The sequence below is a fragment of the Rhinatrema bivittatum genome, chromosome 4, assembly GCF_901001135.1.
Source record: "Rhinatrema bivittatum chromosome 4, aRhiBiv1.1, whole genome shotgun sequence".
Lineage (NCBI taxonomy): Eukaryota > Metazoa > Chordata > Amphibia > Gymnophiona > Rhinatrematidae > Rhinatrema > Rhinatrema bivittatum.
The window spans coordinates 340,869,783-340,896,623 of NC_042618.1; the positions used below are offsets into that span (position 1 = coordinate 340,869,783).

General features: G+C 49.8%; 1 protein-coding gene across 1 annotated transcript in view; it reads right to left on the minus strand.

Moving 5' to 3' along the window:
- Nucleotides 1–26,841, minus strand: part of LLGL2 (LLGL scribble cell polarity complex component 2) — a 126,748-nt gene that overhangs the window by 24,682 nt on the left and 75,225 nt on the right. Inside the window, exons 5-8 of the mRNA XM_029600517.1 lie at nt 20,752–20,867; nt 12,468–12,626; nt 10,965–11,127; nt 10,472–10,604 (exon numbers count right to left, since the gene is read on the minus strand). Coding sequence (XP_029456377.1) covers nt 10,472–10,604; nt 10,965–11,127; nt 12,468–12,626; nt 20,752–20,867 — 571 coding nt within the window. The remainder of the gene's footprint in view (nt 1–10,471; nt 10,605–10,964; nt 11,128–12,467; nt 12,627–20,751; nt 20,868–26,841) is intronic.

Genomic DNA, 26,841 nt, shown 5'->3' on the forward strand with positions numbered 1-26,841 from the left:
AAAGGTGTCAGAGGCTGGTTTGCCATCTGTCCTGTACAGGGAACAGAACAGAGTCACCTTCCTGTTGCAGGGGGACCCAAACAGGTCCACATCTGGGAGTCGCCAGAGGCGGAGGATCCAGTCTGCAACCCCCTAGTCCAGTGACCACTTGTGGGGTCTGAAGGCACACTCAGTCTGTCCGCTATCATGTTCTCCGTTATGGCTAGATACATGGCCCTGAGCATCCTCCTGTGGGACAGGGCCCAGGACCATATCTGGACAGTTTCCTGACACAGGAGGTATGAGCCCATGCCTCCCTGCTTGTTGACATACCACATGGCTACTTGATTGTCAGTTCGGATCAGGACAATTTTGTTGGACAGCTGATTTCTGAAAGCCCATAGAGCTTACCTGATTTCCCAGAGCTCCAGGAAGGAATTTATTTATTTATTTATTTATTTATTTATTTATTTAAAGGCTTTTATATACCGGAGTTCATGTACTAGTACATATCACTTCGGTTTACACAGAACCAATATTGGAAAATTACATCAAACAAGTGGGTATAAAATAACAAGGCTAACTTTGTAGGAACTTAGAACTTGAGGTAAAGGAGAGAACAGGACCAAGTGGTAACAGATCAATGTAAATAGCTAAATAATAAATACAAATTCTTACAATAAATATTTGACACCGCACTTCCTGGGCAGACCATAGACCCCGAGTGTGGGGTCTATTAGGCAGCCCATCCCAGGGTGGACGCATCCATGGCGAGGACCTTCTGGGTATAGGAAGCCTGAAATTGGACTCCCTGCTCCAAATTTGAAAGAACTCGCCACCAGGACAAGTCCAGGAGGGACAGAGTGATGCGGATGTGAACCCAAAGGTTACGCGTGGTTTGGCGCCACTGCGACCTTAAGGTCCATTGGGCACTGCACATGTGTAAACATGCCAAGGTAGTGACATGGATGGTTGTGACCATGAGGCCAACCAGTCTCAACATATGGCGAGATGAAACCTGCTGGCTCTGCCAAAGATGCTAGAGTGGCCGCCCTGGAATACGGTAGGAAGGCCTTGGCCTGAGCCGTGTCTAGCAGGGCTCCTATGAAGTCCAATTGAGGTGATGGGCAGAGGTGAGACTTTGGGTAGTTGATGACAAACCCTAGTGACTCCAGTACCCGGATAGTCAAGCCCAAGAGGCGTTCTTGACCAGCCAATCGTCCAGATAAGGGAAAACATGCATTCCCAGTCTGCGGTGCTGTGCCCGCACCATGATCAGACACTTCGTAAAGACATGTGGGGTTGACACTAGCCCAAGCAGCAATACTCTGTGCTAGAAGTGCTGTTTTTCCACCACAAATATGAGATATTTCCTGTGTTGTGGAAAGATCTTGATGTGATATATTCGTCCTTTAAATCAAGGGAACTTAGCCAGTCCCCTTTTTGCAGGAGGGGAATCAGGGTGACCAGGGAAACCATCTTGAACTTTTCTCTTTTGGGAAACCTGTTCAAGGCCCTTAGGTCTAGGATGGGACAGAATCCCCCTGCTCTCTTTAGAATCAGAAAGTACCGGGAGTAGAATCCCTGCCCTCTTTGCCCTGGTGGGACAGGCTCGACCTCTCTGGCCTTTAAGAGGACAGGGATCTCCTGAAGCAGTACCTCCTGATGCACAGTCCCCCAAGATTGTCACGGAGGAGAATTTGGAGATACATCAAATAGGTTCAATCGGTACCCCTGGGATGGCCATGAGAGCTCATCATCTGGGAATGGGAGCAAGAGGGCGGAGGATAGTACTTCCTCTGGCGATAGAAAGACTTCCTCTGCCCGTGTCTCGCCGACCTCCTGGCTGACGAGGGCGGGTCTGAAGTGCTGGTGGAGAGTTGCTGGAGGGTTTCATAGTGATCTCGCAACTGGGCAACTGTATCTCTCACCTTATCTCCAAAGAGATTCTCTTCCATACACAGCAGGTCAGCAAGTCGTTCCTGTACCTCCAGTCAAAGATCCAAGGCCCGCAGTCATGCCATTCTGCGGGAGCTGATTCCCGCTGCAGAGATTCTTGCTGCAGTCTCAAAAACATCATAGGTAGAGCTCACCTACTGTTTCCCATACTCCAGGCCCTGACATAACAGTGACAAAGGTGTCTTGCTGCTATTGAGGCAGCTGCTCGGCCGCTTCCTGCACTTGCTTCCAGAGGTTGTGAGAGTATTGGCTCATGTAGAGCTGGGTAGGAGATGATGCGAGCAATGAGCAAAGCCCCCTGAAAAACTTTACTCCCAAGGGCATCCAGCGCTCTGTGATCCTGTCCCAGGGGCACCGAGGCATGGGTCTGAGAGTGCTTAGCCTTCTTGAGAGCAGATTTGACAACTACCAATTGGTGTGCCAGCTGATGCTTCTTGAATCCTGTAGCCTGGATGAGGTAAACCCTGTCTGACTTCCTGTTAATGGGAGGAACAGTGAGGGGGTGCTCCCAAATCCTCAACAGCAACTCCTTAAAGATTTCATGTACCGGGACCGCCGTGATCTCTTTAGGAGCCTCCACAAACTGGAGGATCTCCAGCATATTGTGCTGGGCATCTTCCTCAGTCATTAACTGAAATGGGATGGCCTCTACCATCGCCTGCACAAAACCTACGAAGGTCAGGTCCTCAGGGGGAGACCACCTTCACTCCTCTGGAGAGGGTTCCGAGGGGAGACCCTCTGAGGACGACTCCGCAGTGTCCTCCTCCCAGGGATCATAAGTTTCTTGTGCCAGGCTCTATTGGATGATGTCATACATGTGTGAGGACTAATATCCTGCTTGTCTAGGAGAAAGAACGAGTCTGCTAACTGAATGGAACTGATATATTGGACAAAAATCACCAAATCTAATATACAGCAATGACACTATTCATCTTTTGAACCTGAAGCTTTCTGTGTAGATCCGACTCGCCAAACATTCAAAGAGCTCTATATGTACTTTGTTTTTAAGTATGTTTATTTTTTTTTAGCAGAATGGAGATGGGCAATACACAACTAGAAACATGACGGCAGACAGATCATATGGCATATCTAGTCTGCCCATCCACATCTTTACAATCCCTACCACACCCTCAGGGAACCTGTTTATCCCATCTTTCTTGAATTCAGATACTATCCGGGTATCCACCATCTCTATGGGAAGGCTGTTCCATGCATTTTTAAAGAAATAATTCCTAAAATTACTTCCAAGTCGACCCCCTTTCACTTTCATCCTATGACTTTTGTTCCAGAGTCTACATTCCTTGGAGAGGCTCACCTCCTGTGCATAGAAACCTTGTAAAATTTAAAATATCTTTATTTTTACTTCCCCTATCGCGTCATTCCTCTACAGCAGTTGTGCTCAAACTCTCCCCCACCAGTTGGGTTTTCAGGATATCCCTAATGAATACACATGAGAAATATCTGCAATCATAGGAGGCAGTGCATGCAAATAAATCTCATGTATATTCTTTAGAGATATCCTGAAAACCTGACTGGATGGGGGGATCCACAAGGATTGGTTTGGGCACCCCTGATCTAGGGCAGGTGTGGCCAACTTCAGACCTCAAGAGTCACAACAGTTCTGGTTTTCAGGATATCCGCAATGAATATGCATGAGACAGCTTTGCAAACACTGCCTTCACTGTATACAAATGTTATGCATATTCATTGCGGATATCCTGAAAACCAGGACTCTTTCGGGATCTTGAGGACTAGAGTTGGCCACCCCTGCTCTAGGGTATGTGTGTTTGGATCTTTAAATTTTATTGGAGAAATTACTTACCTGATAATTTCGTTTTCCTTAGTATAGACAGATGGAATCAGGACCAACGGGTTATATACTCCCCTGCTAGCAGATGGAGATGAAGTCAGATTTCAAAGCTGACATCACCCTAGATAAACCCCTGCAGTGACCTCAGCCCTTCAGTATTCTCTTCAAAGGTCATGGTGGACATATTGAAAAACTTGATTAAAACCAATTTGACTAAAAACGGATAACTGTAACTGTACTCAGCCAAAAAACACTGAATCCCAGCAAGATTATAGATGCCCTGATCTAGGGATTGGGCGGCTGTTTACCCATAATCTCTTGGAATTGATATTCATTTCACGGTTGATTCCTTGGCCCTGTTCTTGGGCAACTGTGGGCAGGATGCGGAGTCCATCTGTCTTCACTAAGGAAAACAAAATTATCAGGCAAGTAATTTCTCCATTTCTTAGCATGTAGCCAGATGGACTCAGGACCTATGGGGATGTACAAAAGCTACTCCCAATTGGGGCGGGAGGCTGCCCGCGGTCCGGTTAACACTGCTCTTGCAAAGGCTGTGTCCTCTCGGGCCTGAATGCACAGGCAATAGAACCTAGAGAAAAAGTGTGTAAGGACGATCATGTCGCCGCTGGGCAGATGTCTACGAGAGACAGCAGTCTAGCTTCCGCCCAGGAGACTGCCTGAGCCCTAGTGGATTAAGCTTTAACATGAAAGGGTAATGGCTTTCTTGCCTCCACATAGGCTCCCGTGACCACCTCCTTGATCCAGCAAGTTATGGTAGCCCACGAAGCTGGTTCACCCTGCCTCCCTCCACCATGAAGAACAAACAAGTGGTCCGTCTTGCGGACCAGTTCTGAAACTTCCAGATACCACACCACAAGCCTACTGACATTCAAATGGCGTAGGAGGCAGTATTCTTCCGTGTCCTTGTGCCTAACTAAGGATGGCAGCTAAAAGGACTGATTCAAATGAAACTCCGAGACTACCTGACATGACAATGCCTGTAGTTCACAGTTGCAACAAGCTGAGCATATAGCCACCAGAACACCGTTTTCAGGGTTAAAAAGTGCAAGGAAAGACTGTGCAGTGGCCGAAAGGAGGTTCGTCCCAATCTCCTCAATGAAGTTTTACCAACCCACCCTCAGAATGAGGAGATAGGGGGTAGACTGTCCCTCTTCTACCAGCGGTGGGTCGAGATCACTTCGAATAAATGGGTCCTGAATGTCATACGAGAAAGATTTGTGCTGGAATTTCACAGCATTCCTCAGGACAGGTTGATGTCTACTTGTCATTCCTAGCACAAGAAGGCAGTGGAGTCTACTTTGATAAGGCTCCTCAGGATGAGGACTATAATTCCAGTACCTGCGCCCCAGGAAAGTATGGGACGTTATTCCATCTATTTCATAGTACTCAAGAAGGAGAGTTCCTTTCGCTCCATTCTGGAGCATAAGAGTGTCGACCGACACCTGCGAGTAATTTCCACATGGAAACTCTGCGCTCTGTGATAATGGCCGTACAACCAGGCGAGTTCTTAACCTCCATGGACCTTTGAGGTCTACCTTCATATTCCAATCCAGCAAGAACATTGTTTCCTATGCTTTGCAGTACTGGGCCACCATTATCAGTTCCGGGCACTGACCTTTGGCCTGGTCACTGCTCCCAGAACTTTTTCCGAGATTATGGTGGTCGTAACGGCTGCACTGAGAAAAGAGGGAATCCTGATGCACTTGTACTTGGACAACTGGTTGATCCGAGCAAAGTCCGTGGAAGAGAGTCTCCGGGTGACCTCCTTGCTTCAGGAACTCTGTTGGGTTGTAAACATGGACAAAAGCAGTCTCAAACCCTCCCAGTCCTTGGAATATCTGGGAGTCCGTTCCAACACCAAGCACAGCAAGGTCTTCCTCCCGTCCACGCAGATAAGGAAGTTGATGTCCCAATAACATTCAGGACCCATTTGTCCGAAGTGATCTCGACCCACTGCTGGTAGAAGAGGGGCAGTTGACCCCTTACCTCCTCGTTTCGAGGGTGGGTTGGTAAAACTTCATTGGGAAGTTCGTGATGAACCTGAACCCGAACTTGCCCTTCTCTTGGGCTGTTGACTCCAAAAGGACTAAGACCTCCCAAAGGACAGAGACCTCTGAAATGTCAAGTTTCTTTAGGGTTGAAAGCATTGGGAGCCCCTGGATCGATCCTTCATGGGCAAGGAGTTCTGTAACTGCTCTCTCTTATTTTCTGGTAGCCAGGGCACTGAGAATCACTCCATTTACTGGCCAGCTTTTCCAGGTCACTTCCAAAGAGGAGTGATCCCTTAAAGGGCATCTTTGTGAGGTTTGCCTTAGAAATTGTCTGCTGACCAATTCTGCAGCCATAGCTGTCTTCTGGCCGCTACCACTGAGGCCACTCTTCTGGCCAAGGTACGGACTAGGTCAGAGCCCACGTCAGCTAAAAAGGTGGCGGCAAGTTCCATAACCTCTCTGGAATTTACCCCCAGTCATCCACCTCTCGAAAGAGGAGCAGGCATGAATGAGCTACCAGGCACAACAAGAAGCAATCTTTAAAAGTCACTGCTATTGCGTCAAAGGCCTTTTTAAGGATGGACTCTATCTGCCTATCATGCGCATCCTTCAAGGCTACTCCTCACTCCACTGGGATATTTGTTTGCTTCGAGACAATGCAGACCAGTGCATCCATTTTAGGGAAAGGTAGATGTTCTCTCAATGACAGGTTCAGTGGGCATAGACTTCTAATACTCGTCCACCTTTAAAACTCACTTCAGGGGTGCCCCATTCCAGGTCAATTAACCCCTGGATGGCTTCCAGCACTGGAAAATAGCAAGATGCTTTCCGTAGAAAAACCAGGATGGGATTCTTCTTTGGTTCCATCATAGAATCTGCCCCAGGAACTCCCAGCATCTTCAGGGTCTGGGAAACCAGGGCCGGCAATTCATCTCTATGGAAAAAAACATAACATGCTCTGATATGGTTCGAAATCCGGTGGGATTTCCCCATCTTCCAAGGAGTCTGGATCCCCTTCTTTGTCCGTGTCCCTGCCAGGGATACCCCTTGGTGAGGCGAGGCATGTCTAGAGGTCTGCTGATAGGGCTGGGAGAGGGAGGCCTTACCAACTGGGGTTCTGTCCGGACAGGGGCAAGTGAAGCAGACTGTGCCTGTACAAAGGCTTTAAGGCCTTGAAAAAATTCCACCCAAGAGAAGGCAGCCAGGTCCATGCCTAACCCAGGAAGTACTGGGTTAGGTGCCTCTGGATCTCCCTCTCCCATGGAAGACCCAACCCCGGGATTACTCGGATCCAGGGTATTTATGGTTAAGGTTGTGGCTGACCCATCCTCTGATTGAGAGCAGCCAGGTTTAGTAAAGTCTGGGGAAGCCAACTCTCCCTGGGCCTACTCACAGTGCTGACATAATAAGAATCCAGGTCAGACTCTGTAGCCCTAATATGACAAACAGCGCAGAGAGGATGGCACTTATGATTTAGTTGCTGGAGCCATTAAGGACGGTAACTGCATGTTCAGCCAGCTTGCGCTTAAAAATTTTGTGCGCACAGATTTCAGGTGCCTATGCAGGCTGCAGCGAGGTGCACATACAGCCTGCATGCCCGGCTTTACCTAAATTCTGCGCCTAGAAAGTGGTGTGCATATGTACGCACACGGCGTTATGCGCACAGCACATGCGCGGAGCCAGCGCGCACCCCATGTACTGACGCTCTATGGTGGGCAATACAAGACGCACAAAAATGTGTGGACGATGGTGCTGCCGCAGCCTAACCACATAGTATGCCTAGCCCACCAGGGGACCACTCAACTTGCTCAGAAGCCCACTTCCCTTTACCCCAAAGGGATCGGTAACGACTATGGTATGGCACGCTGAGCAAGGAGACCAGAGGAAGTCTTACCGAAACCCCCTCCATCTCTGAATTTGGAGGAATCCTCTTATCTCTTTTTTTTTTTTTTTTTTTTGTTTTCTTACCTGGGCTCAGCACTTACTGGCTGAGTATAGAGTGTCTCCGGCTGTGAGGGTAAAGAGCTTTGCCTGTCACCGCTGCGCTCAGCTTCCTGCACCTGCTGCCCTTCAGCTGCTTCAGCAGCAAAGTCCATGCTGGGAACCAGCCTCCAGACCAAGGCATTTCGGAAATCACCTCAGGAATTCTCAACTGGGGAAGGACCTTTTAGGTATCACCGCAGGAGAGTGGGGCTCAGTCTTTTTCCAATTTAAAGTTAGAATTTCTTCTTCTAAAGGGTACACAGTGATCCCCTCAGGGAAAGCACGTTCATATCTGCTAGGAGATGGTGAGATACTGAAGGGCTGGGGTCACTACAGGGGTGTATCTAGGATGATGTCAGCTTTGAAACCTAACTCAGTCTCCATCTGCTAGCAGGGGAGCATATAACCCATTGATCCTGAGTCCAACTGGCTACAAGCTAAGAAACTCCATATGCTTTAGAATGAAGACTACTGATCATTTTAGTAACCACCTTCTGGACCAACTTCAACTGGTTTATATCCTTTAAGGTGCAGTCTCCAGAACAGTGCATAGTATTCCAATTAAGGTCTCACTAGGGACCTAGGCAGGCGTAATATCACCTCCCTTTTTCTGTTGACCATTCATCTTATATAGCCAAGAAGTTTTCAGGCTTTTGCTGCCACCTTGTCCACCTGTTTGACTGCTTTAAGATTATCATATAAGATCACCTTCAAATCCTGCTCCTTCATGCTGAGAATTTCACCATCTATACTGTACCTCTTCCTTGGATTTTTGCATCTAAATGCATTATTCTGCATTTTTTTAGTATTAAGTCTTAGGTGCCAGACAGTAGACCATTCTTCGAGCTTCTCTAAATCTCTCATGTATCCACACCTTCTTAGATGTCTACCCTATTGCAGATTTTGGTATAATCTGCAAAAAGAAACTTCTCAACATCGCTCCAAATGTTGCTTATGAAATATTGAAAAGAAGTGGTCCAAAGACAGACCCTTGAGGCACACCGCTAGTAACCCCCCCCCCCCCCCCACACACAGTAAACTACATTTACTACTATTCTTCTGTTTCCTCCTACTCAACTGGTTTCTAACCCAGTCACTCTAGGTCCCATACCAAGGGTGCTCAGTTTATTTATAAGATGCCTATGGGGAACAATGTCAAAGGCTTTACTGAAATCCAAATACACTATATCTAGCACTGTCTGCTAATCAAACTCTCTGGCCACCCAATCAAAGAAACTGATCAGATTCGTCTGACAAGACCTGCTTCTGGTAAAGCCATGATGTCTCAGATCTTGTAATCCATTGGATTCCAGAAATTGCACTGTTTTAGCAGAGATTCTATTATATTGCTCACCAGAGGTCAGACTAACTGGCCTGTAGTTCCCAGTCGCCTCCTTACTTCCACTTTTATGAATAGGAACCACATCTGCCCTTCTCCAGACCTCTGGAGCTACTCCACTCTAAAGATGTATCGAAAAGGGTCAATGAGTGGAGCTGCCAGAACTTCTCTAAGCTTCCTTAGTACTGTACTCCATCCAGCTCCAACCCTTTTATTTATTTTTTAAATATTTATAACCTGTCTCATCCACAGTTTGAGGCGGGGAATGATAAAAACACACATATCTATCAATATCTCACATCATAAAATGTAAAACACAACATAGAAAAACATGTGCTGGAGCAAAACAAAATGCATGCTGGATGAAGAGGGTCAGTATAGTGCCGGACAGGTGAGACACACTCTCAGTGGCACTGTCGTAGCTCCGAAGGGGAGGAAATTACATCTGGAAAACTGCTTAAATTAACTGAACATGGAGGTCAAATGAAGCTAGAAATACTATGAGTACCAGAGTCAAAGTATTAGTTTTAGTTGCTCTGCTCTCAGAAACATCTCAGACGATAGCCCAGGGGGGATAGTTTTAATTGAATTTCAGGGGAATTTATCTACTTTAAGTTTGCTCCTCATGAACACACTTTCCTGCAAATCAATCGAGATTTACCTCACTTCCAATCTTATTTGTGTTTATTTCATCCTGCTCCTGGCTCTTTAACAGAAACAGCTGTTAAACAATTTCTTTTTTTTTTTTTTCCTCAGCCTCTACACATTCCTCCCATTCACCTGAATTTCACCTCCTCCTACCACCAACATATCTTAAAGTCTTGTCCTGTTTTACTATATTTTTTCCATCCATTTGCATCTTTGCATTCCTGACTACTTTCCCATATTCTCTTAGCTTTCCCTCATATTGTCACCTCTTTGTGCAATCTTGTAGTTTATGAATATTAACCTATTCCTTACCTTTGCAGCTCCTTCTTTAGAGGATTATAGCAGCCACTCTCCCTCTTTTATTAACCTTCCTAACAGAAAAGGTAGTTACTCTTATATCTCCTTTCAGTTTTGCCTGCTTTTCTTTACTTTCCCTAAGATTTTACCTTCCAAACTAACTCTTCCTTGGGGGTACTCTCCCATTTTAACAAACATTTGGTTTTCCTGAAGTGCAGATTATTATCTGCTGTTGGCTACATTTGACTAATATGTACACCAGGATTCTTGTTTGGTTGTACTTGTTTATTGTAAGTTGCTACATAAAACAAAATATAAAAACTCTAAAAAGAAAATACCATTTAAAAAAGGAGCTCTGTGGGGGGAAAAAAAATAGAAAGCGGGCTCCCTTGGGCTGCTCAGTCAGTTTATGCCCAGCACGAGCTCTGTCCCTCGGATACTGACCGTAAGGCATTTTGTTTTCGGTGGGCTCCGACTGCTTGGCATCACTGCGTACCGACCAGCGGCTATAACTCCCATCGTTATGGCAGCTGATGATCTCGCAGCCATCCCGTTGCCAGAAAACGTTTTCCAATTGCTATGAAAGAAAAATAAATAAATAAAAGCAGACGTTGTCATGTACATGGCACACACGGCAGCCACATTTAGGGCATGAGCACAGCGCCACATACGGGACTGCATGCATTTGTTTATGTCCACCTTTGCACCCCTAAAATCACTGAGTTACAAGTATGAAATATGGCAACAGAGATGAGATTTTATTCTTGGAGAGGAGGCAAAACAAAAAAAAAAAAAAAAAAAAAGAGACAGTATATGATTAACTGACAGAGGAGGAAAAAAACCCCAAAATATTTTTTCCACTACTATAATCACAGTAAGAGTACCACTGACATTTTGCAAGAGATAGTAAGAATTGCCCTGGACTGCTGTCAGTTACCTGGGTTCCCAGGAAATGGTGAGTAGCTCGACTGGTTGGCAGGTCCCAAAGGACAATGAGGCCCTGATTATATCCAATAAGAATCTGGTCAGGATTCCTGGGGTGCTCTTGTATTGCTTCCACTGACTCAAATGACCTTTTGTTGCGATATTCAGCAGTCACCCTGCAGGATAGAAGACAAACAAACAAGTCAATCCCATTACCCAATCACACTGCTAAGCGAATTATATCAATGAAACCCTATTAAGAGTCAAATAATAATAATAATTTGTTGCAAAGGAGACGAGAAAACCAACTTAATTGTTCGTGCCTCTAGCTTTCTTAGTACAAACACAAATCATACCATGAGCAATGATCAATTGGCAATAAGCAATTACCTTCAAAGTGATGGCACTGAATAGTCTAATCAGGCAAATTGAGGAGCAATTTAAAATGTACTACATCAATTCAGAATTCCCGCTGAGGGGACTGATTTTCTTCACAGGGAAAACTACTGGATTGTATTGCCATGGCTTATGACCAAGCTATAATTATAGACATGAAAAATGACATTTTAACCCTTAGCTACACGTTGCTAAACCACCCTGGGCTCAACCATTCCATAAACAGGAAATCCCGGCACTCACGTCTGAAAATACTGGTGCTTAATTTTAATCACAAACCCACAGCACCTTGCTCCTGTGTGATTTTTTTAAATTTTTTTTTAGACTGGTTAATTGTTTCCTGAGCACCTGTTCATTTCTTACATTAGCACAAGGCCCAGTCCAGGTAGGAAAGAATATCCAAAATAAACACATGTATACATCTGTATGTGTTTGCTCCGCCAACCTGCTTAATTTGCACTTTTTGGTTTCCCTGAAAAGGCCAAATTAGTGAGAAAACGAGGACTAGAAAGGAGGAGAATTAGTGGCTACACAGAGAGAACAGACAAGAGATGGCAAGGGCACTCTCATGGAAGCGAGAAGGGATGGGCAGCACGTGGCTTTTAAGCCCGTACAGCGCAACTTCAACTTTCACTGCAAATCTATCGACTCAAGAGGAAGACAAGTCCTATGCATTCAAACAGAACGACGCTATAAAATTAACCCGACAATCACGCACAAAAAAAAAAATTCTTCATGCATAATAAAAAGTGAGAGAAAATTTAATAACTTGGGTAAAGACAGCAAGATCCAGGAAGAATGATGGTTCAATTACCCCTTCGCATCCTTGGATGTGGTTGCTTTACAGCCAGCCCAAGATACTAGAGGACTATGAATTTCCAGTTTTGACTTATTTCACTAGAACACATTTTAAAGGGAGCTTTACAGTCATGTGACCACAAAAAGGTCTTGAACGGTGTGCGAAATGCTCAATAGTAAAGACGATGATGCGCTACAAGTTCTCTGTGTTTTTATTTTTAAAGCACACCAGGGCTGTAAACAACTTGTCCATGCATTATTTTGATTTCTATAACACCTTTGGTAGAAACGTGCTAGCCGAGAGGGCACTGGGTTTGATTACCGTTGCAACACCGCTTCTGGGCTGATAATCTTATCCTCCAGCACTCGGAAGGAAGGCAGCTGCACCACAAACACGCTGCCGTTCTCAGTCCCCAGGTACAGCACTTCCCTGGAGGAATGCGGAAGGAGTGTGGTGATCCGGGTGGCACTTGGAGAAGCTCTGCAGATAAAATGAATGACAGAATTACAGAATACTACCTCCGGCTCAGGTTCCGATGCTTGTCTGTTGGACCTAGGCTTGTGCAAGGGGGGAGGGGTGAAGACTGCAACTACTGTGGCAGTTACTGACAGTCAAATATGCGGTACACTCAAGATGCACCCGAGTGGTGCACACCTCCAGCCCTTGGGTCACTGAGGGTTCTTATTGCTTGCAGGCATAATAATGTTCAGGAAGGATAAAAGATGGAAAGTGTGTGTGTGTGTGGGGGGGGGGGGGGGGGGGGGGGAAGAGGAGGAATGACCCCCGGCACACTCTCATAAGCGTTATAATTTCATTGGAATACAGCAGGGCAATTAAAATAAGCGCAACAGGTCCTATGCATTCAAACAGAACGACGCTATAAAATTAACCTGACAATCACGCACAAATGTCAGACCAAGCACTCCAGATCCTAGATCTCAATTAGGGGCAAAAATAAGAAAATTATTACTTACCTGCTAATTTTCGTTCCTGTAGTACCATGGATCAGTCCAGACCGTGGGTTATGTCCCCAATCCAGCAGATGGAGTCAGCCCAAAACTCTGAGGGGGCGTCACCATAAGTACTACTACCCCCTCTGCAGGAGTTCAGTATCGAGTATATCAAAGCCCGAGTAAACAGAAACCCCTTGATTGGATCAAGTTTAAACCAAACGGCAACAATAAGCCGCTGGATCGAAATAGAGAACTGAAACCGTCCCACCAACGGGTGGGAGGCCAAGAACATAGCGTGTCAACCACCAAGAGAATGGCGACAGACAAAGAAAACTGGAAACACGTGAAAAACAACAGCAGTAAAGACACTACTGTAACAGACGGAATAGCTGAGCAGAGTCAGCCCCCCAATACAGCTGAGCAGGAGTAGAACCCAAATGCGGTGGGCGTCTGGACTGATCCATGGTACTACAGGAACGAAAATTAGCAGGTAAGTAATAATTTTCTTTTCCCTGTACATACCAGGATCAGTCCAGACCGTGGGATGTACCCAAGCGTCCCTAAACCGGGTGGGGTCCTGCGAGGCCCGCTCGTAGAACCTGTTCGCCAAAGTGTCCATGTACGGACGAGGCGAGGTGTAGTCTATAGTGTCTCGAGAACGTGTGCAACGATTTCCAGGTGGCCGCTCTACAAATTTCTTGCGAAGATACCGAGCGACTCTCCGCCCAGGAGGCCGCCTGAGAGCGTGTAGAATGCGCCACAATACCGGGTGGGGGAGTCCACCCCGCCCCAATATAGGAAGCGGCAATGCCGGCCTTCAGCCATCTGGCAATAGTCGTCTTCGAGGCCTGGGATCCCTTCCGGGGACCGGACCAAAGAACGAAGAGATGGTCAGAAGTCCGGAAATCATTCGTAGCCTCCAGGTAGAGCCGCAGAGCACGCTGGACGTCCAGGAGACTGAGATACCGCGGCTCAGACGAAGAGAAAGATGGCAATTCCACCGTCTGATTCACATGGAAGGCGGACACCACCTTCGGGAGGAAGGAGGGCACAGTACGAAGTGACACACCCGAATCGGAGAACCGGAGATAAGGCTCTCGACAGGACAGAGCCTGCAGCTCCGAAATACGCCGAGCGGAGCAGATGGCCACCAGGAACACCGCCTTGAGGGTGAGGTCCTTGATCGTCGCACTCCTCAGTGGTTCAAACGGAGGTCCCGACATGGAACGTAGTACCAGATTGAGGCTCCAAGAGGGACAAGGATCCCGCAATGGGGGCCGCAAGTGCTTGACCCCCTTGAGAAAACGGACGATGTCCGGGTGCTGCAACAGAGATCCTTCGCCCCGCAGGAGGGAGCCAAGAGCTGCCACCTGTACCCGAAGTGAGTTGTAAGCGAGCCCCTTGTCCACTCCCGCCTGTAGGAACTGGAGGATCTGCGGGACAGACGCCTCCGTGGGTCTTGTGTTCAGGCCGGTACACCACAGCTCGAACACTTTCCAGACTCGCACATAGGCCACCGACGTCGAAGTCTTCCGAGAACGAAGCAGAGTTGACACTACCGCCTCCGGGTACCCCCGTCGTCGGAGACGGCGCCTCTCAAAAGCCAGGCCGCAAGACAGAAGAGTTCTGCCTGGTCGAAAAATACCGGTCCCTGGTGAAGGAGGCGGGGAAGATGTCCCAGCCGGACGGGTCCGTCGATTACCAGGTGGAGGAGGTCCGCAAACCAAGGTTGTCGTGGCCACTCTGGCGCGACGAAGATCACCGTCCCCTGATGAACTTCTATCCGTCGGAGTAGTCTTCCCACCAGCGGCCATGGTGGGAACGCGTACAGGAGCAGATCGGCCGGCCACGGGAGCGCGAGAGCATCGACGCCCTCCGCCCCCCGTTCTCTCCGGCGACTGAAGAAGCGAGGAGCCTTGGTGTTCTGGGCGGACGCCATGAGATCCAGGTGGGGGGAGCCCCACCGCCGCACGAGCAGCTGCATGGCCTCGTCGGAGAGGGACCACTCTCCGGGATCCAGAAGCTGGCGACTGAGGAAGTCCGCCTGGACGTTGTCCACGCCTGCGATGTGCGAGGCCGCCAGGCGGCGCAGATGCCGTTCCGCCCACTGCATCAGCATCGCTGCCTCGAGCGCGACCTGCGGGCTGCGAGTGCCGCCCTGACGGTTGATGTAGGCCACCGTAGTCGCGTTGTCCGATAAGATTCTGACTTCCCGATTCCGAAGGAGCGGCAGGAAGTGGAGAAGCGCCAACCTGACCGCTCTGGTCTCCAGACGATTGATGGACCACTTCGACTCCTCCGCGGACCACGTCCCCTGCGTGGCGCTTCGGTCGCAGACTGCTCCCCAGCCTACGAGACTGGCGTCGGTGGTTACTACTACCCAATTTGGTAGATCGAGGGACATGCCGCGAGCCAGATTCTCCGGGACCATCCACCAGGTCAAGCTGTTCCTGGCAAACTGGGGCAGCGGAAGTATCACCTGGTAGTCCTGCGAAAGTGGCTTCCAACGGGACAGAAGTGCTCTTTGCAGAGGCCGCAGGTGTGCAAATGCCCAAGGGACCATGTCGATGGTGGAGCCCATCACCCCCAGGAGCTGCAGATAGTCCCAGGAGGTGGGAGCTGGTAATGCAGAGAATCGCTGTATGTGTTCCCGCAGAGCGTGCGCCTTGTCCTGCCGTAGAAAAACCGCGCCCAGACGGGTGTCGAAGGTCGCCCCCAAGAAATCCAAGCGCTGCGAGGGCACGAGGGAGCTCTTGGAGAAGTTCACCACCCATCCCAGGGACTGCAGAAACTCTATCACCCTGGCCACTGCCGCCTGTCCATGCCGAAAAGACTTCGCTCGGATGAGCCAATCGTCCAAATAGGGATGGACTAGAATCCCCTCCTTCCGAAGGGCAGCCGCCACGACTACCATGATCTTGGTGAAGGTGCGCGGGGCCGTTGCCAATCCGAACGGAAGCGCTACAAACTGGAAATGCTGATCCAGAATCTTGAACCGTAGCAGACGGTGATGCTCCCGGCGAATGGGGATGTGAAGATAGGCCTCAGTCAGATCCAAGGAGGCCAGGAACTCCCCTCGATGTACCGCTGCGATCACTGAACGTAGCGTTTCCATGCGGAACCGGACCACCCGAAGGGATTTGTTGACTTCCTTCAAGTCCAGTATGGGCCGGAAGGAACCGTCTTTCTTCGGTACCACGAAGTAGATGGAATAATGGCCCGAGCCCACCTCTCCGGAGGGTACGGGCACAATGGCGCCTATCTCCCACAGCCTGTCCAGCGTCAACTGCACCGCCCTTCGCTTGATGGCCGAGCCGCAGGGAGAGAAGATGAACCGTCCCTTCGGAGCACGGGCAAATTCCAACGCGTAGCCGTGTCCTATGGTGTCCAAGACCCACTGATCCGAGGTGATCTGCGCCCACTCCTCGTAAAAGAACGCCAGCCGCCCCCCAACCTGGGGGACGTCGGAGTGGGCGAGCTGAACATCATTGAGAGGACTTGGGCGAGGGCTGTCCCGCCGTGGGAGCGGCACGCGCTGGGCGTCGCCCGCGAAAGGAACGGGACCAGGGCTGAGACCTGGGAGCAGCGGGCCGAGACACCGCTGGTCTGTAATTCCTGTAGCGCCTTTGCGCCCTGGCTCTGGTCCGCGAGGACGGGAATGCCCTGGTGGAGCGATATCTGTCTTCCGGCAGGCGATGGACCGCATTTTCCCCCAGAGACTTGATGATCTGGTCTAGATCCTCCCCGAACAAGAATTTTCCCCTGAATGGCAGGGAACCCAGACTCGACTTGGAGGACGTGTCCGCCGCCCAGTTGCGTAGCCATAGGAGACGACGTGCCGCCACCACCGAGGCCATGGAGCGGGCGAGGACCCTAAACAGATCATAGGAGGCGTCAGCCCCGTATGCCACCGCTGCTTCCAGCCTATCCGCCTGGGCGGCCTCCTCGGGTGGCAACACCTGAGACGTGAGCAGTAGCTGCACCCAGAGAAAACTGGCCCGCTGGGCAAGCGAGCTGCACATCGCCGCCCGCAGCCCCACCGCGGAGACCTCGAAGACCCGCTTGAGGAAGACTTCCAACTTGCGATCCTGCGTATCCCTTAACGCCGCTCCACCCGTCACCGGTATGGTCGTCCTCTTCGTGACTGCCGACACCGCGGAGTCCACCCTGGGCACCTTGATGAGATCCAGAAAATCTTCCGGCAGCGGATACAGCCTCTCCATGGCGCGGCTGCCCCTTAGGGCAGCTTCCGGGGCATCCCATTCCCTGGTGAGAAGCTGCAGGAACGACTCGTGAATGGGAAAAGCCCGAGCCCTCGGACGCAGGGCTGCCAGTACCGGATCCCCCTTCTTTGAGGAAGTGACGACAGCTGGCGCAACAGGGTCCGGCGGAGGATCGAGATCCAACCCCTAAATGATTTGCGGGATTAGATCATCCAGCTCTTCCCGCTGGAAGAGGCGCAGTGTCCGTGGATCCTCCCCCTCGGAAGTGGAGTCCCCTTGTCCCGAAGCTGCAGGGTCCGACCCAGGGGAAACTGGGGCCGACCCAGGTCCACCCGAGCCCACAGGGAGCCGGGTGGGGACGGGGAGCTGTGAGGCCCCCACGCCCGACCGGAGCTGGGGGGGGCCGTATAGAGGGACGAAGGTCGCGGCAGCTTGGGTGGTGGCGGTTCCGCGGGAGCAGCCAGGTCCTGAAGGTAAGCTGTGTGCATCAGGCGGATGAACTCCGGTGAAAACCCCAGCCTAATCGGGGGGAAATTCCCTGTTGGGGGCCCCGGGGGACCCTGCCCCTGCGGGTCTTCCTCCGGATCTATTTCTGGTAGTAAGCTCGGGGGAGAGCCCTCAGAGGCTTCCCCATCCCCCTGCGCTGCCTGAGCTCCTTCAGGACGGAGCGCATGCAAGATGGCCGCCGTTCCCGCCAGTGATGGGGGAGGGGCCGGCCCACGCCGCCCGGGCAAGGCTGCCAGAGGAGAAAAACTAGTGAGGGGCCGCGACGTGCCTTCCCCCCCGGGGAGGCACCGAGCGCAGATCCCCTCCCTCGAGATGCGCGATCCAGGCTCGCCGCAGGCCGAGCAACGCGCCGGCCGCGGCATTGGGATCGTGAAAAAAAGAAAAAAAAGCAAAAAAGCAAAAACAGTCCCCGGCAGCCCAAAAACGCCCTGGTAACCTCGGGGGGGGGGGGGGGGGCCGCGATACGGAGCGCCGCTGCGGGGGGGCCCGGATGGCCTGCACTACCCGCTGAAGAACAAAACGGCGCCGCGGGGGGGGGCCTTCCTGGCCGCACAACCTGCTGGAGGTGATCACCCTGCTCCCCGCTGCAGCCCACGTGGAAACGCAAAAATGGCCGCGGGAGTGGGCGAGGACGCTAGGAGGCCGGTGCCCCCGGCAGTCGCGTCCAACCTAGCTGCAAAATAAAAATACCAACAGAGAAGAAATGCAACTTACCCCGGAGAAGCAACAACAGGCGCCGGGACAGAAGAAAGAGAGAGACAGAGACTCACAACAAAGAAGCCACGCCTCCCCAATTAAGTTTGGTCTTTTTTTTTTTTTTTTTTTTAAATGAAGGCCAACTTGATCCAAGCAAATAAAGCTAACAAAGAGCAGGCTAAAATCCCAAACAAGAGAAGTAAAGGAAGAAGGTTATAGGCAATCGGGAGCAAGCCCAGATTCCACTACTCGCATCTGCTGGAGTCAGAAGATACTGAACTCCTGCAGAGGGGGTAGTAGTACTTATGGTGACGCCCCCTCAGAGTTTTGGGCTGACTCCATCTGCTGGATTGGGGACATAACCCACGGTCTGGACTGATCCTGGTACGTACAGGGAACATTTTCTTTTCTCTAAAAGGTAGAGGCTAAGAATACTTGAGTACTTAAAATGACTTGAAGAAAGAGCAATCAAAATTCAGCCACGCTCAATGTGCATTTTTTTTTTTTTAAGCACTAACCAATTAACAAAAGATGCCTACAGAATGGTCAAGACAACCTGCATTTCAATGGCCTGTAAAGCACCTGCAGCTCTAAACAAGATACATAAGAACATAAGAAAATGCCATACTGGGTCAGACCAAGGGTCCATCAAGCCCAGCATCCTGTTTCCAACAGTGGCCAATCCAGGCCATAAGAACCTGGCAAGTACCCAAAAACTAAGTCTATTCCATGTAACCATTGCTAATGGCAGTGGCTATTCTCTAAGTGAACTTAATAGCAGGTAATGGACTTCTCCTCCAAGAACTTATCCAATCCTTTTTTAAACACAGCTATACTAACTGCACGAACCACATTCGCTGGCAACAAATTCCAGAGTTTAATTGTGCGTTGAGTAAAAAAGAACTTTCTCCGATTAGTTTTAAATGTGCCCCATGCTAACTTCATGGAGTGCCCCCTAGTCTTTCTACTATCCGAAAGAGTAAATAACCGATTCACATCTACCCGTTCTAGACCTCTCATGATTTTAAACACCTCTATCATATCCCCCCTCAGTCGTCTCTTCTCCAAGCTGAAAAGTCCTAACCTCTTTAGTCTTTCCTCATAGGGGAGTTGTTCCATTCCCCTTATTTTGGTAGCCCTTCTCTGTACCTTCTCCATCGCAATTATATCTTTTTTGAGATGCGGCGACCAGAATTGTACACAGTATTCAAGGTGCGGTCTCACCATGGAGCGATACAGAGGCATTATGACATTTTCCGTTTTATTCATCATTCCTTTTCTAATAATTCCCAACATTCTGTTTGCTTTTTTGACTGCCGCAGCACACTGCACCGACGATTTCAATGTGTTATCCACTATGACACCTAGATCTCTTTCTTGGGTTGTAGCACCTAATATGGAACCCAACATTGTGTAATTATAGCAAGGGTTATTTTTCCCTATATGCATCACCTTGCACTTATCCACAAATGAAGGGAGATCCAATGAGACACATATATAAATAGTCAAGTAGCTGGCACTATAAAGCACATCAGTGTGAAGACGGGGGAAACCAGTCAGCTTTAACTGCTGCTGAATGACCTTTCTCCCCCCCCCCCCCCCCCCCCGCCCCAATAGCTCTTGGCAGACTATCTTGAGGTGAGCTGTTGGCATTGGAGCAGTTTATATTTCCTGTATTATCTTACTAGTAACAGGTCATGATTAGCAGGCTTTTTGTATTTTTTTTTTTTATGATTACCTTTATATTCATTTCTTATTATGGATATTTTTTATCATGTAATCAGTCTCAAACCTTTTTGTGGGAAGAGTGCCGATAATGCATTTTAATAAATAGAAAATAGATCAGAAGAGATGAAAGTTATGTCGCAGCAGGAAGGTACTTGAAATGTAGGCGGAGGAGGCAAGGTCCATGGATGTGGATTGATACTGTTCTCCAAGATAGCAGGACCAGCAGCTCAAGCAAAAATAACTGTGCTTCATCGGGTAGCACAGTTGGGGGGGGGGGGGGGTGGTTAGGGCACAGGAGAAGAGTTAAGCAGTTGTTACTCCACATCCGCTTAGAAAAAGTACATTGAGTTTTCACTGCTTCAGTGGTGGTAACTGGTCATGTGTTAACACTACAGGCTTCCTTACGCCTTGCTATGGAATCTCGCCTCAGGGTGCCAAAGAGGATGAGGGTCCCGGGATATTCCTAGCACTAGGGGAAATGTGGAAAGTCGATGTTACCCTGGAGGTGCTTTGAGCGTGAAGCGCTTCTCCTCATGCAGCTCAGACAGCCCGTTGCACTGCTTCAGCGACCACAGGTGCAGACTGTTATCATCCAGCAGTGTCACCAGCTGGCACTAAAAACAGAAATACAATTAAAAAAAACAATGGAGAAACGACTTACCTGATAATTTCATTTTCCTTAGTGTAGACAGATGGACTCAGGACCATTGGGTATTGTGTTCTTCTGCTAGCAGATGGGAGACTGAGTCAGATTTCAAAGCCAATGTCACTCTAGATATACCCCTGCAGTAACCTCAGCTCTTCAGTATTCTCTTCGAAAAGCCATTGTGGATATATCTTTGCTTAAAAAACTTGATTAAACTTGAGTAAAACTTGAACTGGTTCAACTAATTTCCAAACTGGAGATCGCCAGTGCACTCAACCAATTAACGTCGACACCGGACAAACTGTCGGTGTCTTGAACTAGGGGTAGGCCGCGGCTTACCTGTATTTGCTTAGTCTCGAGGTTTGATATCAGAGGTTCTCCTTTTCCAGGCAGCCTTGGGCAGGATGCTGAGTCCATCTGTCTACACTAAGGAAAACGAAATTATCAGGTAAGTAATGTCTCCATTTCCTAGCATGTAGCCAGATGGACCCAGGACCAATGGGATGTACAAAAGCTACTCCCAGACAGGGTGGGAGGCTGCCCATGGCCCACTTAATACTGCCCTTGCAAAGGCTGCATCTTCCAGGGCCTGAACATCCAGGCGGTAGAACCTGATGTGTATGAAGAACCACATTACCGCCCGACAGATCTTGGCGGGCGACAGCAGCTTGGTTTCTGCCCAAGAGACTGCCTGGGCCCTTACAGAATGAGTCTTAACCTGTAGAGGTAAGGGCTTTCCTGCCTCTATGTAGGCTGCCTTCATTACTTCTTTGATCCAGCGGGCTATGGTCGCCCGTGAGGCCACTTCTCCTTGTTTCTTCCCTGCTGTGAAGAACGAACAAGCGATTCGTTTTGCGCACTGGTACCAATCTTTCCAGATATCGCACCAGGAGTCTGCTGACAATCAGGTGGCGAAGAAGGCGTGAGTCTTCATAGTTCTTATGCTCATCCGGAGCTGGTAGCAAGATGGTTTGGTTCAAGTGGAACTCGTAAACCACTTTTGGAAGGAAGGAGGGGACAGTGGGCAGTTGTATGGTTCCAGGTGTGAACCTGAGGAATAGTTCCTGACAGGACAGAGCCTGTATCTCAGAGATGCGATGAGCTGAACATATTGCCACCAGGAATGCCGTCTTCAATGTTAAGAGGTGTAGTGACAGACCACGTGTTGGTCTGAAGGAAGCCCCAGCTAGGAAGTCTAATAATAGATTGAGATTCCATAGAGGCACCGGCCACTTTAGGTGTGTTTGGAGTTGTTTAACCCCTTTCAGGAAGCGGGACATGTCCAGATGGGTGATAGCCAGATACCGTCCACTTCTGCTCTGAAGCAGGCCAGTGCGGCTACTTGGACCTTGAGGAAGTTGAGTGACAACCCCTTCTTCATACCGTCCTGTAGGAACTCCAGAATCATGGGAACCTTGCTGTCCATGGGAGAATCCCGCGGTTCTCACACCAGGCTTTGAATACTCTCCAGATCCATATGTATGACAGGGATGTGGAGAACTTGCACGCTCGGAGCAGGGTGTCAATCACGGCCTTTGAATAACCACGCTTCTTCAGGCGAGTCCTCTCAAGGGCCAGACCATAAGAGAGAATCAAGATGGATCTTCCTGGAGAATTGGGCCCTGCTGGAGAAGGTCCCTGTGTGGAGGTAGGCACAGAGGGTTCCCCGCAAGGAGTCTTTGCATATCTGTGTACCATGGTCGTCTTGGCCAAACTGGGGCCACTAGTTCTATCTTGCGGATGGACCCTGCCCAGTAGTGGCCATGGGGGGGGGGGAAGACGTACAGTAAGTCTTCCTCTGGCCAAGTCTGGACAAGAGCGTTGATTCCTTGGGATTGTGGCTCTCGTCTGCAGCTGAAGAATCTGGGGACTTGGGCACAGAGACAAGTGGCCAAGTAGGTCCATGGCTGGGAAGCCCCAGCGATTTACTATCAGTTGGAAAGCTGTGGTCGACAGCATCCATTCCCCTGGGTCCAGGCTCTCTCTGCTGAGGAAGTCTGCTGAGACATTGTCTTTTCCTGCAATGTGGGAGGCGAGATCCCTTGTAGGTTTATCTCCTCCCATGCCATGAGAGGGTCTATCTCCAGAGACACCTGCTGGCTCTTGGTTCCTCCCTGGTGGTTGATGTAAGCAACCGTTGTCACGTTGTCAGACATTACTCGAATTGCTTTGCCTCGGAGTCTGTGGCTGAATTGCAGACATACTAGTCTGACTGCTTGAGCTTCCAGGCAGTTTATGTTCCATTCTGCCTCTTCCTTGTTCCATTGTCCCTGGGCCATCAGTTCCCGACAGTGGGCTCCCCAACCTCGCAGGCTTGCATCCGTGGTGAGCAAGATCCAGTTCGGTGGGGATAGGTTTACTCCTCTGCTTAGGTGGTCTTCCTGTAGCCACCACTGGAGCTGAGAACATACCTCTGCTGGTAGTTGGAAGTGAATTGAGTAGTCCTGGGGCAGTAGGTTCCATCGTGAAGGTAAGCAGCGCTGGAGCATATGGGCCCTTGCCCAAGGGACGACTTCCAGGGTTGATGCCATGAGGCAGAGGACTTGAAGATAGTCCCATACCTTGGGGCGTGCATTGGTCAATCGTCGTAATTGTTCCAGTTTCCTTCTTCTCAGGGGAGGGAGGAAGACTTTGTTCTGTTTGGTGTTGAAACGGGCCCCCAGGTACTCTAGCAATTGAGAGGGCTGCAGACTGCTCTTGCCCGGGTTCACAACCCAACAGAGTTCCTGCAGTAGGCTCTCGACTCTGCTGGTCACCTGCCAGCTCTCTTCCGAAGACTTTGTCCTGATTAGCCAATTGTCCAGGTAAGGGTGTACCAAGATCCCTTCCTTCCTTAGTGTTGCCGCCACGACCACCATGATTTTGGTGAAGGTTCTGGGGGTGGTTGCTAGGCCGAAGGGTAGTGCTTGGAACTGGTAATGGTGACCCAGTATCGTAAAGCACAGGAAGCGCTGGTGATCCTGATTGACTTGGATGTGAAGGTAGGCTTCGGAAAGGTCAGGAAGGTTAGAAACTCTCCCGGTTTTACTGCCATTATTACGAAGCGAAGAGTTTCCATGTGGAAGTGTAGAGCCCGCAGGTGATGGTTGACGTTCTTGAGATCCAGGATGGGCCGGAAAGATCCTTCCTTCTTGGAATGATAAAATAGATGGAATAGCGCCCCGTATTTTGTTGGGGCATGGGAACCGGAGCTATTGCCTTCAGACTGAGACGTCTTGTTAGAGTGGTTTCTACTGCCAGTCTCTTGGAATGGGAGTGGCAGGGTGACGTCATAAATTTGTCTTGAGGGATGCTGCAGAACTCCAGAGTAACCTTCCTGAATGATGTTTAGAACCCATTTGTCAGACGTTATCTTGACCCATCTTTGGTAGAAGGCAAGTCGACCCCCTATATCCTCTTCCTATGGATAGGCTGGCCCATTCTCATTGTGGAGCAGGGCTGGAGACTGCCCCCGGGCCTGTTCCCCTCTTGGTCTGTCTGTTCTGAAAGGGCTGGGACCTTCCGGAGGGACGAGGTGCCTGGAACTGCGAGTTCCAGTAGGGTCTAAAGCGCTGCGATCCTCTGCCCTTGGTTCTTCTGGGGGAGGGACGCTGAGATCTTTTACTCCTATCTTCCGGTAGCTGAGGCACTGGGGATTCGCCCCATTTGTTGGCTAATTTCTCCAATTCGCTTCCGAACAAGAGAGATCCTTTAAAAGGCATTCTTGTGAGATTCGCTTTAGATGTCGCGTCCGCAGATCAATTCTGTAGCCATAGTTGTCTTCTGGCTGCCACTACAGCCCCTGGTTGAGGTGCGCACCAGGTCTGAGCATCTGTCCGTGAGGAAGACTGCTGCAGCTTCTATCATCTCACCGGTATACGTTCCGGAGTTATTTGCTTCTCTCGAGAGGAGCAAGCAGGAACATGCCACCAGTGCACAGCAGGAAGCAATCTGCAGTGTCATTGTTGTTGCGTTGAAGACTTGCTTAAGGATGGATTCCAATCATCTGAGTGTCCTTCAATGCAGCCCCTCCCTCAACGAGAATTGCTGTTCGCTTTGAGATAGTACAGACCATAGCGTCCACTTTCGGGAAACTCAGGCGTTCCTTGGTCACTGGTTCTAGAGCATATAGGGCTTCCAAGACCCAACCCCCTTTGAAGCTGGCCTCCTGGGCATCCCATTCCAGGTCAATCAGTTCATGGATGGCTTCCATCATTGGAAAGTAGCATGAAACCTTACAAAGGAACACCAAGATGGGGTAGTTCTTTGGTTCCACCATAGGATCCATGCCAGGAATACCCAGCATCTTCAGAGTCTGGGAAACAAGGGCTGGTAATTCGTCCTTGTGGAAGAAGCGAAGCATGGTTCTGTATGGTTCCATTCCTGGAGGGATTTCTCCTTCTTCCAGGGAGTCACTCATCATCTGAGGTGTCTGGATCTCTGTTAGGGAATTTCTTGGTTAGGCGAGGCATGTCTCGAGGCATCCGAGCCGGGCCGGGAGGAACTTGTGCTTCTGGCAGGGGATGAAGCCTGGGGCACAGCTGGGGCAGATTGCGCCTGAATAAAGGCTTGCAGCCCTTGGAAAAATTCCAACCAGGAGAAGGTCCCTGGGTCCATGTTAACCCCAGGGGGAGTCTGAGTAGGGGCCCCCGAGGTGCCCTCCAGTGGGGAAGCCATCTCGGAGATGCATAGGTCCGGGGAGCTATCGTCAGTAGTTCCGGAACCATCTGCCGACGGTAAGGGGCCAGGCTTTGGTTCCCCCTGGGCTTCTTTGCAATATTGACACAGGCAGGACTCCAATTCAGGCTGCGCAGCTCTTATCTGGCAGGCTGTATAAAGAGTTCCTTTTGGCCTTCTTGGGTGCCAGTGCCATTGTCTCTACGTGTTTGCGTGCGTGTAGTTGTAAACGCGGCAGTGTGTAGATATGCGCGCGGGGTGCGCTCAGTTGTGCGCGCCTCTGTATTGGACGAGCGCAAGTTAGGCGCATCGGCCATCCAGCCTGCCCCGTAAATACCGCCGGTCGAGAAGGGAAGATGACGCTGACGACCCCTGCGCATAAGATGCCCCCACCACCTCCACGTGTATGGACCCTTGCACCGGATCGGGGCCTAGCCCAACCAAGGCTGCTCAACCCGATCGGTGCTCCCTTATAACCTCGCCGGGGATTGATTCGGAACGGTAATCCGAGCTCTGGAGACCGGAGACCTGATCTTGGCACTTACCGATTGTGTGTCAGACTGTCTCCAGCTGCAGGGCAGAGAGAGAATTACCTTCACCGCCACGCTCATTTCTGCACCCGCTGCCTTTCAGCCACACTGGGGGCCTACGTCCACGCCAGGAACCGGCTACCGGACCAAGGCACAACTCTGAGGAATATCGGAGATCAACCTCAGGAATTCTTGACTGGGGGAGGGACCCTTAGGCTCGATCTTTCTTAGGGTAAATCTAGTGCGTGGGATAGTGTCCGCATCTGCTAGGAGACGGAGAGATACTGAAGAGCTGAGGTTACTGCAGGGGTATATCTAGAGTGACGTCAGCTCTGAAATCTGACGCCGTATCCCATCTGCTAGCAGAAGAGCACAATACCCATTGGTCCTGAGTCCATCTGGCTACAGGCTAGGAAAACAAACTGCTCTTAAAGAGAAAAAGCACACCCTTCTACTTACCACTGTTAATGGGGCCAAAACACTGCAGCCATGTTACTTAAGTCACCGATAGGAATTTATCATCTAGTCTTGTACTCTGAGAATAAGCGTATTTGTTGGTGCTTTTAATGTTTTACGTATGTGTTTTGTGAACCGCTTCATGCACTACTGTAGACTGCGTTATATCAAATATTTTAAATAAACGTTAGCTGCATCAATTTAAAATTGATAGCAACTAAGCAACTGTGAGACATTTATGATTATATTAGAATCCGAGAGAATACAAGGCTGGCCAATCAGAGAAGGTGGCTCAAGGGG